Here is an 18,665-nt window from a genome sequence, read left to right as displayed (position 1 = left end):
TATGAAACCAACTGTAAATAATTTCAACAACACAATTAAGAAAAGCTTTCACAAATCGTGAAATAAATATTATATTTAGAAGAAATACAAATCCGTAATTATATTGTAAAGGAAAAAAAAATTCAAATAGAACGTGAGAAATTCATTCCTACGGGAAGCATCCGGAACTTGAAAAAGTTCTAGTGAATCAAAAAGTTACCAAAAAATCGCATCAAAGGTAAAAGTTATTTGTTACTCTATGGTGACAGATACTTAGAAGAAAATCGATTCTTCTCAGACTTTCAGGATCCCTTGGTATTCACAATATTCGATGTCGATTTCGTATCGGTACAAATTATGTTTAAATATGTGCTAAAAGTACTTGTCCGGCCCATCACTTTTCATTCAAATTGCTCATTCAAATAAAAATCAGGGCTCTTTTAGATCTGATGGATCATATGTATGCCTACAGAGGGAATTGAGAAAATTATCTCCAAGAGATTTTAACTTAATTGCATTCAATTTTTCTGTAATATACAAGAGATATTATTGTGTATTGATGAAAAAATACCCTTCGGACGATAAAAATTGTCAAGCTTCCAAATTAACTCTCCAGTTTATATTGAAATGACGGCAATTTTTACTTCACATTTCCTTCTTCAACCGAATTTTATTTGTTATAGCAACTAACCTATTCAATTACTGAAGATATTCAACTGATAATAAATCACATTTTAATAAATTTTCGAGAGGATTCGTCTGTATAATCTCGTTTTTTTTTATTATCACATACACAATTGCACTTTGTTAAAATCAACATAAAAACATGAGTGAATTGTTGCGAAGAAATAGTTGCCGCCGAGCATATATGAGATGATGTTCGAATTCAGGTGGGCGTGTAACGGCAGCGTTAATACTAGTTCCATAAAAATAATACATTAATTAAGGTCTAGTTTGATTCTTATTTGAATGAGCAATTTGAATGAAAAGTGATGGGCCGGACAAGTACTTTTAGCACATATTTAAACATAATTTGTACCGATACGAAATCGACATCGAATATTGTGAATACCAAGGGATCCTGAAAGTCTGAGAAGAATCGATTTTCTTCTAAGTATCTGTCACCATAGAGTAACAAATGACTTTTACCTTTGATGCGATTTTTTGGTAACTTTTTGATTCACTAGAACTTTTTCAAGTTCCGGATGCTTCCCGTAGGAATGAATTTCTCACGTTCTATTTGAATTTTTTTTTCCTTTACAATATAATTACGGATTTGTATTTCTTCTAAATATAATATTTTTTTCACGATTTGTGAAAGCTTTTCTTAATTGTGTTGTTGAAATTATTTACAGTTGGTTTCATAATTTTTTTTACATACCATTATGTTTTTAATTTTTTTCATTCGCCATCCGATGTACTCGTCACTTGCATTTATTTGACAACGTTTTGTTCATTTGAACACCAAACGTTTTTCATACATTACCAGGATTTAGCAGATTCATTTTTTTTATTCATTACGTTTGAAATGGTTTTTTTATAACCTTTAGTAATGAATGGCTCATTTGAAGCAAGTTTTAGAACTTTCTCAAGTTCCGGATACTTCCCGTAAGAATGAATTTTTCACGTTCTATTTGATTTTTTTTTTCCTTTACAAAATAATTCCAGATTTTTATTTTTTTTAATATAATGTTTTTTCATGATTTGTGAAAGCTTTTCTTAATTGTTTTATTCAAACACAGTTGGTTTCGTAATTTTTTTTACATACCATTATGTTAAAAATTTTGTTTATTCGTCATCCGATGTACTCGTCCCTTTTGCATTTATTTGACAACCTTTTGTTCCTTTGAACCAAATGTTTTTCATACATTACCAAGATTTAACAGATTCATTTTTTTTATTCATTACGTTTGAAATAGTTTTTTTTTATAACCTTTAGTAATGAATTGCTCATTATTGAAGCAAGTTTCCAGAGAATAGATCGAACAACTTCTTATAAATCATCGAGCATTTATTTTTTGGACTACACGAGTAACACGTCGGGTTTCACTCATCAGTCGAGGTTACATAAAACATAAATGTACTTGTTGACGTTTTGTCCATTAGTAAGTTAACCCTACACCTCATGTGCCTTTTTTCATACCCTCAACCTCATGACCGGGGTTTGAACGCACCCCACTCTTTTTCTGCTTATAAATCCGGTTCGACGATACTAAACTGACTTTATCCTACACCATTTTTTTCGTTTTTTTATAACGAAAAGAATGATGTATGATAAAACTAATTTCAATTGAATTTATATATAAAAAAATCCGTCGATAATGTCGCTTGTTAGGACGGGAGCGTAGTTTGAAGTTCGCGTGGGGTGTGCTCACACCCCAGTCATGCGTTCTAGGGTTAAAATGTGCTCATGTCTTAATTTTCAAATTCACCTATCTAGATCCAAACCCACAAATTGTACACTTCGATTTTACCAACGTCAATTATTTGTGTTTACGTTGAACAACATAACAATTAGAATGGATACTATTGAAATTGTTGCCCATGGACACTATAGAAACAAAAACTTCGTTTATTATATCAATACAATGTTCCATGTGAATTAAAACTATTGCATTCGCTTTTTAGACAAAATCCAAAAAAAATACCGAGGATATGGTGGTAACGTCATCATGGTGGAACTCAAAAAAAATCAAAGAGGACTCGGTATTTCACTTTCTGGACATAAAGACCGAAATAAAATGACTGTCTTCATTTGCGGAATCAATCCTAATGGAACAGCGTTTAAAACCGGTGGATTCGAAGTAGCTGATGAAGTTATAGAGGTTTGTAAAGAATACTATAATATGACCTGACCAGAGTGTCACCATGCGTCGGTTCGAGCTACTTTAAATAAAAGGAGCCGATTTGAAAGAATTTTGAGAAGGCGTAGTTTGTGTTCTAAAAAATTTTGCAAATCGAGTTTTTATTCAATTTGATACATTGTTTCACGATACTTTGATTCTTTTTATTTCATTTTTTTTGAGAAATTTGTGATCGCATTAACTTATTATCGGATATTGTATTTCACATGTGGTTATGATTAAAATCGATTTTTAATTACGCGTTTTCCGCTCGGCCCAAAATTGAAATAACAAAAATTTAAAAACCTTTGATCATTCAAAGGTGTTTTTGACTTTGTACAATGAAAATTTTTTATTTGATTTTTTTTCGCTATATAACCTCAAACTTGTACTGCGGTCTTTAGAATTATCAAGTAATTTACAAAATCTACAAGTTTTACAGAATCTATAATTAAATTTGACTCGGGCTTTTTTGGTTTGCAATCCTGAATTTAAAAATTATTTATTATAAGAAAAACTTACAATAATTCCCGAAGACTCAATTTTTATTCGCAAGAAAAATCTTTCCTGATTCTAGCAAGCACGCATAAAAAAAATCGGCGAGGTAGGAAACAAATCTCAGGCTATGAGATCAAAACGTCAGTAGTAAAGCTATGCCAGTTCTAACTCTGGGATCTCAAGGGGGATCGGGGACAGGGGAGCGCGGGGACCGTTGCAGGCTGCATGGCATTTGGATGGGGAAGGTTCTCGTACAGCGGGGGTGCGGCGGCACTTTGAAGAGATAAAAAATTTGGGACAAAATATTTGCTCACAGAATGACTGATTTATTTTTCCGGTATCAGATTGTATTGGACAGAATTTTCTTTTGAAAGTGCTCTTTCCAAAAATGATCTCAATTATATCGGACTCCGTGACTAAAGATGTTTGCACTTCTCTAATGACAAATTTGTGTGTCCTGTGTTACATATCTTGTATTTCTAAGGTGGCGCAAGTTCCGACGAGATTTCTTTTTCAAAACCAGTTTTAATCCACGGGGCTCTCGGGGGCGGTGCAGGGACGGGGGAGCGCGTTGCAGCGGCTGCATCGTGTGTGGAAGGGGAAGGTTCTAGGAGTGCGTGGAAGTGGAGGGGAAAGTGGGGATGCAGCGGTCCTGCTTGCGGCATTGCATAAACAAAGTATATTTGAGGGAAAAAAGAATTCGCGATTGCCATCTCCAATAATGACAGATTTATGTTTCCTACGGAGTTTTGAGAAAAGTCAGTTGAGAAGAAAAGTTCTCTCAATTATTGGAATCCGTAACGAATGAGACCCCTAATGAGAGATTTATGTGTCCTGTGTTACATATTTTTACATTTCTGAGATGGTAGTGAGATTTTTTATGAAAATGTACGTGCCCTTCCCCTCAATTTTTGGCTTGAAAGTTGTTGAGAAGAATATTTTCCGAGAAAAAAGTATAAAAAATTTTCACATCGGACTAGAAATCTTTACAGAGATGCACTCGCTCAATGACAGATGTATGTGTCCGGTGTTGCCCATTTTTTTAACCTGCAGAGGCATTTCTCAAAAGGCGCAAGAAGGGATTCTTGAAATCAACCGCAGTTCCTCCACTTTCTCGATTTGATCATGGGAACCACACAAGAATTCGAGTTTTCAGAAAAGTCCAGATTTTTCCTCCCTCCTACTCATCCCCACCTCAGTATTGGAATACGAGCAAAAATAATCCATCAGGATATGGTAATAAAACTTGATATCAAACAATACTCTTTCGATTACGCCCAAAATCAGCATGATCGGTGGCGTAATTACTGAGAAAAAAACTTTGCACGGGCTTAAGATTATGCAAAAGTACCAACACATTTACGGAGTTGACGCATCTGTATATGGGTTTAGACCGACACATACAAGGGCCTCTTAATGCCCATCACAACAAATCATCGGTGAGAATCTATCCGTCTCGACCAATCGCCGATGAAAGAATTTCTGATAGTCCTCAATATTTTCTTGTATACCGTCTGTTATCGTCTGTTAGGCCCGCTACATATGGTCAATAATATTGCACAGTAATATTGCACAGTAATATTGCACAATAAGTTTGTATGATGTGTAGTGTGCCATAAATCAAGAGACTCGGTAGAGTCTCGGGACAAATACATTGACAGCCCTGTCGTCTGCTGGCCCGAGGCTCGCCGAGTATACTTTCTCTGAATAAAACGATTCACGGTGGTGGAGGTAAAACTGGCATGTGATTTTCTAAAATTGCAGAGCTCAAGAGATGTTTTATAAATCAAAAATTGGTTTGGAGACTAATTTTCAAAATCCCTTTCGAATGAGCACGAAAACAACACGATCAGTAGCGTGAATGCTGAGAAAAAACTTTGCACAGGCTCAAGATTATGCAAAAGTTACTAACACATTTATGGATTTACTGTGTCTGTACAGAACACCATCAAAGGTCTCTTGATGCCAGCTATAACCCATTTCTATGGAAGCTCGGGTCCCGGGATCCTGGCTACAGAAATAATGAGTTGTGATTGGTCAGGACACTCGCTATACCGTTCCAGCGGAATAAAGTTTATAAATATATACCTACATATACTGTTGTTACGTCCTACCATTACGCTAAACGCCCCTCACTTTTTCTCTTCAACTCAATCGCTATCACAAGTATATTTCCAACCTTTATCATCATTTGTCGATACATAGTTCTTATCTAGGAATATATTTAAACACAGAGCGTATCCAGACCACCCATAACAAATACATCCTGTGAGACACTCGGCGCTCGCACATATTTTTTTCCTCAACCGTCCATTCTTTAAACACTCACAACGCGCGCCCTAGACTCTCCCCGACGTTCCGGCGCCATAAATAATCCTACAAGACGAGCACGGAAAACCAGGAATAAACACTCCAAGACCGATTTCCTATCCTTGAATTTATTATCAATGCAGCATTTCCTAAATCCACACGAGATTCCAGAGACGCGTTCCGAAACTCGCGTTTCCCACGAGTCCCGAAAACAGATGCTCTTATCTCAAGTGCAACACGTGCACATCTCAGAACTCTGCTTAACACACTTTCCCTAATTCCGAGAAAACCTCGCGCGACTTTTCCTCCAATCGTATCTGCGGAAAAGTCTCCCCCATATTCAAATCCAATCATCAAATCAGACGATACTTTTTACCCAATGCAAACTAAAAAACCACAGAGAACAAACCCCCTCTACAGCATCCTACCCCCAAAAAACACATCCTCCTCTCGAACTCTAACTAGGCTAAGAATCTTAGTTGTTAGTTAGTTAGCAGCGAACCTCGAAACAATTAAGATCGGAGAACTCTCCCTCTCTAATCCAAATCACTTAGGAGAACTCTGTCATAATCGCTAACTCAAAAGTACATAGTAAAAACATTTCAATTTCAAAGTGTAAATAAGTGTAATAGTCAATCAATAAATTCATCAATATATTTTGTAGTGAACAAAATATCATCGCATACACTTATTTCGTGAAGCCTTCGACACCGCTCAACAATTGGAAAATCCTTCCAATTCGCGGGCACAACCTCAATAAAAAGGTCACGTATACCTGAAAATATAGTATATGTTCTCGGGCCTCGCACAAGTCCCAAAGAAGACTCACTGGCAGATGTACTCAACGTACACTCTGCTTCTCTAAATCGGCGACTGTGCGCCCCCAACTAATCCTCCCTCCTGGGACGTAACACTGTAACGATACACTCGCGCGATGGCCCGAGCCCGTCAAAACTAACGAAACTCCGTGATCTTTAGATCGCGGACAAAACATCGCGGCGACCACGCTCGTCGTTGTTGACAGGTGGCGGCCATCTTAGGCCGGTATGCATGGGTCCGAGTGGGGCAACCGGCACCGCTCTGAACTTCGCCGCGCTATATTTTCTAGAATTAATTCTTTTCACATTTTACTATTATAAGTCGCGTGGATGCGTAAATACGATCAAAATAATCGCAAATATAAAACGAATTAAAGAAAAATGATCACAAGACAAAACAATGTAACAAAAATAAATTAATAATGAAAAGTGTAAAAATCGACTGCGACGCATGCGCGGCGAGAGCGTTATTGGGCTATAGGACGCGTACGTGACTTTTAGCGATTGAAATTATTCGAATCATATTAAACAAAGTAATAATGCCAAATCAAAAAAAGAAATTAAAAGATAATTGATCAAATTGAAGTTTTTGTTGTTGAGAGTCGCAATAAGCTGAAAAACATGAAAAGTGGTAGTCCGCGCATCGTATGTTAGCCCACGCAACCAACGGGCGAGCGTGAATCATGGTAACGGGCCAATCAGAGAAGGCGTTACAGAGAGGTGCGCAGAACCGAGCGAAAACGGAGATTCCCGGCGCTCGAGAATTTCACGGTGGCGGGGAACAGGGTATAAGAAGCGCTGCGCGACTCATTCGTCAGACAATTCTCCCTGGCTAAAGAATCAACTCGGACCTCTCTCAGCACATCTCTATTTGACCACGACAATAATAAAACCCATCCTCAAAATTTCTGGCGTTCCCGTTGCGCGGACTCTCGGATCGACTCGGCGACGTCTCGATCCCATAGCCCGTGGACGGTGAATTGTCTATTTCCTTGGATGCCTGGATTCTCGGAGCGACTCGGCGATGTCTTGATCCCATAATCCAGGGTCCGCACCTAACCTAAAAAATTTCCGGCTTTCCGTTGCACGGAGTTCTCGGATCGATTCGGTGACGTCTCGATCCCATAACACGTGGACGGGAAGTTACCTCTACCCTGTAGATGCTAGGACTATCGGAAAGATTCGGCGACGTTTCGATCCCATAGCCCGCGGTCTACCTCCTACCATTTCATTTTTTTTCTCTTTCTTATTGATCAAGGAGGATTAAAATTTTTCCAATTATTTAAAATTAAATTCTCACTTGAAAAATATTGTCCGAAGTGGTCCAGGCAGGGAGATCTAGACCCATTTAGGAAATAATCATCCGAGAGGCGATAGATAGTACTAGAATTTATATCGAATCAAAAACGGAAATAAAAATTGTAAAAGCGAAAAATACTCTTGATTTTACAAGCGAGCATAACAGGACATCGGAAAAATCGAGTCTAACGAATTATAGCACGAAACATTAACAATGAGGCATCGGTTTCCAAAATTATTTCAAGCGTGATGTTTCGGTTTTTTATGTTTTACTTGTTATTTGATGCTTTTGACACTTTAAAAATAGATACAAATTAGTTTTTATTTTAATATAATGTTTTTTCAAGATTTGTGAAATTTTTTTCGAATTGTTCTGTATTTTTTTTATAAAGTAATTTTTTTTTACAATTTAAAATGTTTAAAGTCGAACGGTCGAGAGAGAGAGAGAGAGAGAGCGAGGTAGACGCAGTGGGTGATGAGGCGACGAGAGTGAATCCGTAGGTGGCGACAATAGAGCGGGGAAGAGTGATGACTTATGACGGCGAGCCCTAGCTCTCGTGGAATGAAGTCGTAGATATTTTGTTTGTCTTTACTCTCAAGGAGGTGGAACACCTCATTTATTTAAAAAAAGGTTATTATTATGATCCTTTGGATCGTGTACATAGAGGCGTTCTCGCCAAATTAATGGAGGGTGAGTATTCGTGACCCGCCACCGTGAGTCCTTGAGGCTGATAGGTGGGACTGGGTGTGTGCGGAGAGCCTTCCCTGGTGGTGCTGATCTCGGCGGCTTGTGAGACCGGCTCAGGACCCGGCAGATGGGGTGCCGTTGCTGGCGCTCGGCTCGGAGTGGTGGCTGCTTCCCACTCGCTGTCTGAGCTGGCTTCCACCTGGATGCCTCGGTGAACTCGGCAGGCTGGCCGAGTTTAAGTGCCGGTGGAGGTGAAAGCTGGTGGAGAATTCGGCAGTGGCGACAGCAAGGGGAGAGCCCCGCCGAAAGATGGAGATGTCCAGCGCCTGAGCTGGTCGTCGAACGGGTGAAGCGTGGCCCTAGGCGGACGAGTGAGCCGGAACTTCAGACCCGAGATCGGGATGAGCCTCCACGGTGGCGGCGGTGCTGCAACCTCGGGATGCGGCGTTGTGATGGTGGATCTCGTGTAGCGAGAAAAGGATACTCAATGGGAGTGAGTAGAGCTCAGCCCAGAGAGGGTTCGAATTTGATCCGATTTCGGCTTCGATCCTTGCCGTTTATATTTTCTTCCGGGGAACGCACGGCTGACGCGAATCTGATCGTTCGTGCGCCACCTCGCGGTGGTGTTGTGACTTAAATGGGAGAGTCTTCGCTGAGTAGCCGCGTAGCGGTGATTGAGAGAGTCAGGGGTGTGCGCGAGCGCGGTAGATCGAGGGCAGGCTCGGGAGGTGTTGCCGCGCTGCGTGCTTCGATGGTGGCTCATAGGTTCGAACGCCAGTGTTCTCTTTCTGTGAAGCGCGTGGTGCCTCTTTCTCTCTCTATCTCGACTTTGTCAGTTCTTATAAAAAAAAAAATTTTTTCATATTTTTTTATCGATGTAATTATCAGCAAACAAGGGATCATCAATGTACTTGTCCCAACCTTTTTTTTCCTAGGGGAAGTTTATGGTTTGATATCAAGTCTTTTTTCTTAAAAGTCCCTTATTTATGTTCAGATGACTATATCATTTTAGTTTAAATTTCTATGAATTATTTATGATTTTCGTCTTATAACGTTGGTTTTCACGAAAAAAGACCTATTTTTCGTCAAAATTGTACTGGACATATTTCGTCACAGGTCTGTCCTCGGACTTTGGCGATTTTTTCCCTTGTACTCTAATATGTTTTGTCAATTGGGAACTCAAGAGCACGGTCGCAAGCGGGTTGGAGGCCAGGATATGATTTTCGGCTTATAGCGTAGGTTTCTACGAAGAAAGACCTATTTTTCGTAAAAATTGAACTGGAAACATTTCGTCACAGGTCTGTTCTTGGACTTTGACGATTTTTTTCCTTGTACTCTAATATGTTTTGTCAATCAGGATCACAAGAGCACGGTCGAAAGCGGGTTGTAGGTCGTGATATGATTTTCGGCTTATAACGTTGGTTTCCACGAAAAAAGACCTAAATTTCGTCAAAATTGTACTGGAAATATTTCGATAGAGGTTTGTTCTTGGACTTTGGTGATTTTTCTCCTTGTCTTCTAATATGTTTTATCCATTGGAAACTCAAGAGCATGTAGCAATGCTTGTCGCGGGCTGAAATATGATTTCCGGCTTATAACGTTAGTGAAAAGAAAGAAAAAGAGGAAAGATAGATCAAATTTAAGACACAACGAATCCAACAGAATTGGCCATTTTTAAATGTCGTTTTTGTATTCTGAATCTAGACATTTTCGTGTCATCCAAAACATGCCCCCGATGAAATATATTTCCTAAGTTTGCAAGTGGCCGCGGAGATCCAATTATCTACAGTTTGATAGTTGCAGAAAAAAGGCACCCGGAAACATTTATTATGTCAGAATTCAAAGAAGTAAAAAAAACTGAGCGTACTTGATTCGACAGAGCAACGGAATTCAAAGACGTTTAAGGTACCTGCATTGGTTGTGGAGGAAAACAATTTCATTTCAGGATAATTTAGAAATAAATTAGGAAATTCAGAAATTTAGCATAGAATTTAGAAAAAGGAAAAATAAGATAATTAGTAAAGCTGAAAACTTTTGTGATGAATTTTTGAAATTACATGTTACGGTTGGAGTAAAAAATTTAAATAATTGACACACATGCTGCGACACAAAAATATCAAAGTTTGAAGGTATTCGCTCCATACCGCAGTAATACAAACTTTAATACTATTTGAAAAGAAATACTTTAAAACTTGCTGAACAAAGTTTCATTACATATTACCATAATCAAAGATAGGGGGTGATACTTAGCACATATACTTATCCACAGAAATTTCCAAGTTCGCAGGTATCTGCTGCGATTCAATGTATCTGCGCAATGAGTTTGGAAGACAGCAATTTCAAATCCATCCATAAATAAGCAACTGAAGACTTTTGCAATGAATTTTTCACTTCATATTTATGTTACGGTGCGAGTCAAAAAATAAAATGAATGGCACAGTATATAAATTTTATAATTTTCAGATTTTTGCTGTATTTCAATGATCCAAATCTATAGTATTAGAGTGAAAAGTTGTTAGAAGTTATGATGTTACATTAAAATGACATAGCACACATAACATTCAGAAATTCTGTAGGTTTCCATGATGTTGGCAGATATTATACTTAATCGCATCGAAAACTGAGCAACAGTAGACTTATCGTAATGAATGTTTTCACCAATAATTCCACATTTGCAGTTTGCAGAATAGGAATACTGAAAATACGCGTTATTTCATAAGTATTGTTGTCAAAATTTGTGTTTGTCTACCGCATTGCCAAGATTCAACTTTTCATATTATCAGCAAAAAAAGCATCCAAAGACTTTTTGGAACAAGTTTCAAAATTTATTACACGACAGACCAGGTGGAAAAAGAATAACTACACTTATATCAAGACCAGAAACTGTTTTGAGAATTTGTTGTACAAAATGTGCGATTGATGATCATAATTGGAAACCTCTTGAATCACGTTACAGCATGAAGAAATAGCAGAAAATCATAGGATACATATTAGGCAACCAATTAATAATATGTATCGATCCGCTGCAAACCGATGGAGTCAAAACAAGGATCGGAAAGAGCAGAGCCAAACTCAATAGGAAACAAAATATGGGAATTTTCAAAAATAATGTTGACACAAGAAATAAATTAGAAAAAATTTATTCGATTGGAGTTTCTCACATTATACACTAACAGTTCCGTGTGTTCTTGATTTATTAATTATCAACCATAATATTTCATATCGCAAAAAGAAAATTTGACGTTTTAGGTTGACGAACATTTTTCCTTACAACTTCCAGACCTATTTTTGATAAACTGATTTGCCTTATTTATATTATTCACTAACTATACGAACGTTTGTTACATTTGTCCCGCACTTCGTAACATCCAACCCCGGCCGGTTCGTTATTACCACACAGCTATATCAAAGGGCACTCGTATATATAACCTATATTTTATTACACATGATATATAATCACGCAACTGATGATATATTTACACTGCACAATATTCCGCGCACTCTGGTTTAATTAAAAGATTATCTCACAAGGAAAGGTTCTCTGCTGACGTCCTTCGATTTTGATGAAATTTAAATATGTTATTCTACATCAAAATCTAAAAGACACGTATTTTTTTTATCGGCGGAAAAACGTTTCTAGGGGTTGAAATCACCCTTTAAAGTTGAGACCTCCGAGGGGTACTTTTCAGGTTTCACCTATTTTCACCTGAGATAATAGAATGCACCCAAATGGATAATTATCTTAATGATAAACGATGAAAAATGCAACTGGTTTCATATCGGAGGGTTGCATAGGAAAAAAGTTATAGGGGTTGAAATTCACACAATCATTATAACAAACAAAGTTTTGCACCTATCTCGATGATCTTAATTGCATTTCGAAGAGGGCAAAAAAATAGTAGATATGTGTTTTTGCGTTTTCTCGCAAATCAAGTTAAGGGGGTGAACTACCCCTATATATGTTTACATCAAATCTCAATAAAACGGCAGTAATTTTTTGTTTTCCTTATTTCTTGTGGTCGTGATACGTTTTTCCTTATTGATAATTCTGACTCATTTATATTTGGCAATGAGATAATAACATAGGCATACGATAAGCGCTTACACATATACTCATATTCGTTCCGGTTGATAAGACCAAGTTTTGGGATGACGCATAGAAAAATTGCGTAGTCAAGTAAAAAAAAGTGAGCGTACAATATGCTTATATCTTTGGTAATTATGCAGTTTGGCTACTTTTCCGAAAATCAATGGAATTTTTTTTTCTTCTTCTCGAAGTTATCGATTGGACTATAGTAAGTGATATTTCGTCGGGGGAGGCTAACATTTTCCATAAAAACCATGAGTTATGGAGTTTTGAAGTTGTTGGAAAAATGCGGGGATTTGGCGTATATCAGGCCATTTAGGATTTCACATTAGGACAGGTGGACACACACACGCACACGCACACGCACGCACGCACGCGCGCACACACACACACACACACACACACACACACGCACACACACACACACACACACACACACACACACACACACACACACACACACACACACACACGCACACACGCACACACACATGCACGCACGCACGCACGCACGCACGCACGCGCACGCACGCACGCACGCACACACACACACACACACACACACACACACACACACACACACACACACACACACACACACACACACACACACACCGCACGCACGCACACGCGCGCGCGCACACACACACACACACCAAAGTTGATCTAAACCCGCCCAGCGAAACCACACCCACACATCGAAAGTTTTCTAAACCCACCCAACGATTCCACACACACATCGAAAGTGTTCTGAACCAATACGACGATTTCGTACACACATCAAAAGTTGTTCCGGATACACATATGCGATGTTTATGCGAAATCGGTAGGTGTATTCAGAGCATTTTTGATGCTTGTGTGGTATTGCTGGGCGGGTTTAGAATACCTTTGATGCGTGCGTGCGTGCGTGCGTGCGTGCGTGCGTGCGTGCGTGTGTGTGTGTGTCCGCGCGCTCTGTCGTGTTGTGAACTCAAAAATATTCAAATATACCATATTTCATCATATTTTTCCAATAACTTCAAAACCTCAAACACATGGTTTTTATGGAAAATGTTAGCCTCCCCCGACGAAATATCATTAATGGTAACTAATCGAAGCCGTCCATGCTAAAAAAAAATTTCTTTCGTTGATTTTCGGAAAAGTAATCAAACTGCATAATTACCATATCTTTTATTGATAATATGTCAACAGCAATAAATAGAAGCGAATATATAATCGTATGCTCTCTTGGCCATTGTAAGTACTGCAGTAATGATAGTCATCGAAAAAGTGTTTAAAACATAGCGACTTTTTACACCAGGAACAGCGAACAATAGCAACATTTTCACATCCTGGAACTTCACAATGTGAGTTGCAAGAATCTCCAAATGCAAAGTCTACAGAATTTTCAAAATTGCCTGGTTTTTCTTCAATATAACCACTTTTGTACCAAGAATATTTGAAAAGATCGATATAACGTGGTGACGACAGTAGGTTATGAACGAGTGACTGCAGCTTTATGATATTATTTCTCAAATGCAAATCAATATTATAATTCATTAATAGACAAGTATCAGAAAAATGTCTAACAAAATTTTTCCATACTCGGAATCCAAAAACATCGAGGGGTTGGATTTTTCCGGTAGTTCCTTTGCTATTGTATAATATATCCGGTATAATGTTGCTATTGTTCGCTGTTCCTGGTGTAAAAAGTCGCTATGTTTTAAACACTTTTTCGATGACTATCATTACTGCAGTACTTACAACGGCTAATAGAGCATACGATTTTATATTCGCTTCTATTTATTGCTGTTGACATATTATCAATTAAAGATATAAGCATATTGTACGCTCTCTTTTTTTTACTTGACTACGCAATTTTTCTATGCGTCATCCCAAAACTTGGTCTTATCAACCGGAACGAATATGAGTATATGTGTAAGCGCTTATCGTATGCCTATGTTATTATCTCATTGCCAAATATAAATGAGTCAGAATTATCAATAAGGAAAAACGTATCACGACCAGAAGAAATAAGGAAAACAAAAAATTACTGCCGTTTTATTGAGATTTGATGTAAACATATATAGGAGTAGTTCACCCCCTTAACTTGATTTGCGAGAAAAACGCAAAAACACGTATCTACTATTTTTTTACCCTCTTCGAAATGCAATTAAGTTCATCGAGATAGGTGCAATACTTTTTTTGTTATAACGATTTTGTGAATTTCAACCCCTATAACTTTTTTCCTATGCAACCCTCTGATATGAAACCAGTTGCATTTTTCATCGTTTATCATTAAGATAATTATCCATTTGGGTGCATTCTATTATCTCAGGTGAAAATAGGTGAAACCTGAAAAGTACCCCTCGGAGGTCTCAACTTTAAAGGGTGATTTCAACCCCTAGAAACGTTTTTCCGCCGATAAAAAAAAAATACGTGTCTTTTAGATTTTGATGTAGAATAAGATATTTAAATTTCATCAAAATCGGAGGACGTCAGCAGAGAACCTATCCTTGTCAGTTGACACTTATTTCCAATCGAACGAAATAATGAAATCTTGAAAAGTTTCGTTGACATATGCATCGCGCATTTTTTTATATTTTTTATTTTCACTCACAGATCACAGTCTACATTTACGCGGCCGCTTTTATACCGGTTTAGTATTCCACAAGTTTTAACAAAATAAATATCAATATGCACTTCCTTAGATGACGTGAAAATTATTTTTATTTTCCCGCACGCACTTCATAACATCATAACCCCAAATGTCAACATGACGTGAAACTTCAGCTGGTGACTTTCGAGTACTTTCGAGCTCTCAAGCTCCTTAGCTTTCCGCCAAACTTCCTTGCTCTTTTTAAATAAAAAATATATAAATTCAGTAATAGCATGCAAATAGAACCGTTTACCTCCAGGTCATGAAGAAAATATTAGAGGATGTAATGATCTAGAAGTTTTAGAAAATATAATTCTTTCGACGAATAGAAAAACGATAGAAAAGTTGTCTATTATCGAAATTCAGGAGCAAATAATAAAAAATCATCTGATTATTTATTCCTAGGCATACGGGAAAATATTGTAGTTCGAATTTTCAACGACTATATTGTAACGAAACCCTCTTGCCGACCCGGCCTGAACGCCGCCACGCGTCGGTTCGAGCAACCTTAAAAATAAGGAGCAGGTATGAAGGAAACACGAAAACCGTGAATTTTAGTAAACAATAAAATAATCAATTTTATTCAGATAATTTATCGAATTTTTACAAAATAAAAGAAATTTTGCGCTTTGGCTCGCTGATTTTAACACAATTTTATGTTTTTTGCTTTAAACTGTCTTGCTTTGTTTAATCGGATCTGGCGAGAAAAAGACCCGAAAGACCCGAAAACGTTGCAAATTCTCTGTCTGAGATAATTTTTAATTTCTCAATTTTCGGATTTTTAAATTATACAAAAAAAAAAATGATTTAAAAAAATCTCTTAAAAGTCTAATTATCGCTTTTGTTTTACTTTGGTGACATGCCTCTAACTGAAAAACTCTAGATTCAACGTTTCGTGCTATAGTTCGCTGATTCTAATTTTCGATGTCCTCTTTCGCTCGCTCTTTTAAAAAAAAATCCAAGAGTTTTATTCGCTTTTACAATTCTTTCTTTCGTTTCTGATTCGATATAACTCAAAATTTACCTATTTCCTCTTGGATTATAATTTTTGTAAGATCTCCTTGCCAGATCAATTCAGACAAATTTTACACCAAATGTGAATTAAAATTTTTTAATTAATCAAAAAGGATTCCAGCTCTGCTCTTGACAATCATAAAAATGAAAAGATAAAAATCTACGTGAAATAAGCCAAGATAGCGCAGACCACAGGCTCTGGGATTGAAACGTCACCGAATCGCTCCGAGATCCTGTGCATCCACTAGGTTTGGTAATTAACCGTCCACGGGCTCTGGGATTGAAACGTCACCGAATCGCTCCGATATCCCGTGCAACGGAAATTTGGAGAAAACTAAGAGTGGACCCTGGACTCTGGGATTGAAACGTCACCGAATCGCTCCGAGATTCCAGGCATCCAGGAAAATTTAGGAATATTTAAAGGTTAGGTGCGGACCCTGGACTCTGGGATTGAAATGTCACCGAATCACTCCGAGATTCCAGGCATCCAGGAAAATTTAGGATAAAGGAGTTTATGATTGTTTTGAGCAGAGTTAGAGTCTAGACTGTTCAAGAGATCTGAGCTGGTCTTATAGGCAGGGAGAACTGACTGACGAATGAGTGGCGCAGCGCTTCTTATACTCAGCTCCCCACCACGAGATTCTCGAGCGCCGAGAATCTTGGTTTTCGATCGGTTCTGCGCACCTTTCTGTAACGCCTTCTCGTATTGGCCCGTTGCCATGATTCACGCTCGCCCGTTGATTGAGCGGGCTAACATACGATGCGCGGACTACCGCTTTTCATGATTTTCAGCTTATTCCGATTTTCAATAACAAAAACTTCAATTTGATCAGTTATTATTTAATTTCTTCTTTGATTTAGCATTGTTACTTCGTTTAATATGATTCGAATAATTACAATCGATGAAAGTCACGTACGTGTCCTATAGCCCATTAACGCTCTGCTCGCGCTTGCGTCGCAGTCGATTTTTACATTTTTTTATTTGGGATTAGATTTTATACTATTAATTTGACTTGTGATCATTTTTCTTAAACTCGTGTTATTCTTCTGATAATTTTGATCATAATTACGTGCTTGAGCGACTTAAAATAATAAAATGCAAAAAGAATTAATTTTAGAAACTATAGCGCGGCGAAGTTCAGAGCGGTGCCGGTTGCCCCACTCGGGCTCATGCCTACTGGCCTAAGATGGCCGCTACCTGTCTACAACGACGAGCGTGGTCGCCGCGATGTTTTGTCCGCGATCTAAAGATTGCGGAGTTTCGTTAGTTTCGACGGGCTCGGGCCGTCGCGCGAGTGTATCGTTACAATATATTAAATAAATACTTGAATGGTTGTTCTTAATGACAATTGACAAGGGTTTCGAGTACACTTGGATGGCTCGACGTGATTTATACTGTAGTGTTATACATTTATTTTTGAGCATACATTAAAATTGGGTACAGCCTTTTTGGAGGTTTTTTCGCTCTTTCTATAGTCACAATCGGATTATGAGTTCTTCTATGAATATTATCGATGTTGATGCATACCTTTTCACCTCTCACACATACGCTAGGCGACGAGTTGTGCCCTTCGCGAGACCGTGAGATCGTGGTTGGTCATGCGGGATTCTCGATGAAAAGCGCGGTGATCGGCTTCGGTGATTGTGGTACGGTCGTCGATGCCAAGGGCCGGCCGAAGATCGCCTCGATGATTTGGGAATCGACGAATCGAGATGCGATGGCTCCGGGATCTATCGAAGGTGGTCCGAATAATGGCGTTACTGCAGCCCAATAATGCAGACGACGTCGCCGTGGAGGTGACGAAAATACGAGATGCGATGGAGGTCCGTGTTTTCCGGATTTAGGTGTATTTTTGTTGGATATCTTTTTACGAATGATCTACAGCCACTGGCCATAGACGTTGGACCAGGGGCTAGTAGAGAGCGGGATAATCGAGCTTTTTTCTGGTGGGTTCTGTGTCTCACACTGATCTTCCTTTTCGGATCGATCGATTCGCCAGGTCTAGGCACGACAACTAGCGAGAGGGGAGAATTCTATCCCCTCTCCACTCCTTGAAGCACTGACATACTACAATACATAGAAAAAGAATAGCAGCCAAAGATAAAGCAAATACAAATTTGACTGAAGTAGAAACAGCGACCGGGCTTGCCGGCACCCTTTCCCATCATCACACTGGCCACAGCTTTGTTTTGGTGTCTTTTTTAGTGATTTAGAATCGAACCAGGGAGGGAATTGAAGAAAAAAAATTTCAACCCCAAATAAGGACCACCCTAATCTATATATATTTAGTCCCAGCTAGATTTTCGGAATTTTGAGTCTTCTGATTTCTCACAGATCGGAATTTCAACCTAGCCCCAGCATCTCAACTTTAACTTCCTGGTCAACGCTGAGAAATATTGTTAACGGTTCGTTTAGATTATCGAAATGATGAAATGGTCGCTGCAACACCTACTCAAGGGTATTTTCATCTGCTACAGTTCTTGGTACACA

General features: G+C 38.5%; 1 protein-coding gene across 3 annotated transcripts in view; it reads left to right on the top strand.

Moving 5' to 3' along the window:
- Positions 1-18,665, top strand: part of inaD (inactivation no afterpotential D) — a 2,962,486-nt gene that overhangs the window by 1,525,984 nt on the left and 1,417,837 nt on the right. For all 3 annotated transcript variants that reach the window (XM_043429353.1, XM_043429354.1, XM_043429355.1), the window contains one exon: positions 2,608-2,804. In XM_043429353.1, the coding sequence (XP_043285288.1) occupies positions 2,608-2,804 (197 nt within the window). The remainder of the gene's footprint in view (positions 1-2,607; positions 2,805-18,665) is intronic.

Source organism: Venturia canescens, chromosome 9, assembly GCF_019457755.1.
Source record: "Venturia canescens isolate UGA chromosome 9, ASM1945775v1, whole genome shotgun sequence".
Taxonomy (NCBI): Eukaryota; Metazoa; Arthropoda; class Insecta; order Hymenoptera; family Ichneumonidae; genus Venturia; species Venturia canescens.
Note: the sequence above shows the minus strand (reverse complement) of the source record. Positions and strands in the feature narration are given on the sequence as shown.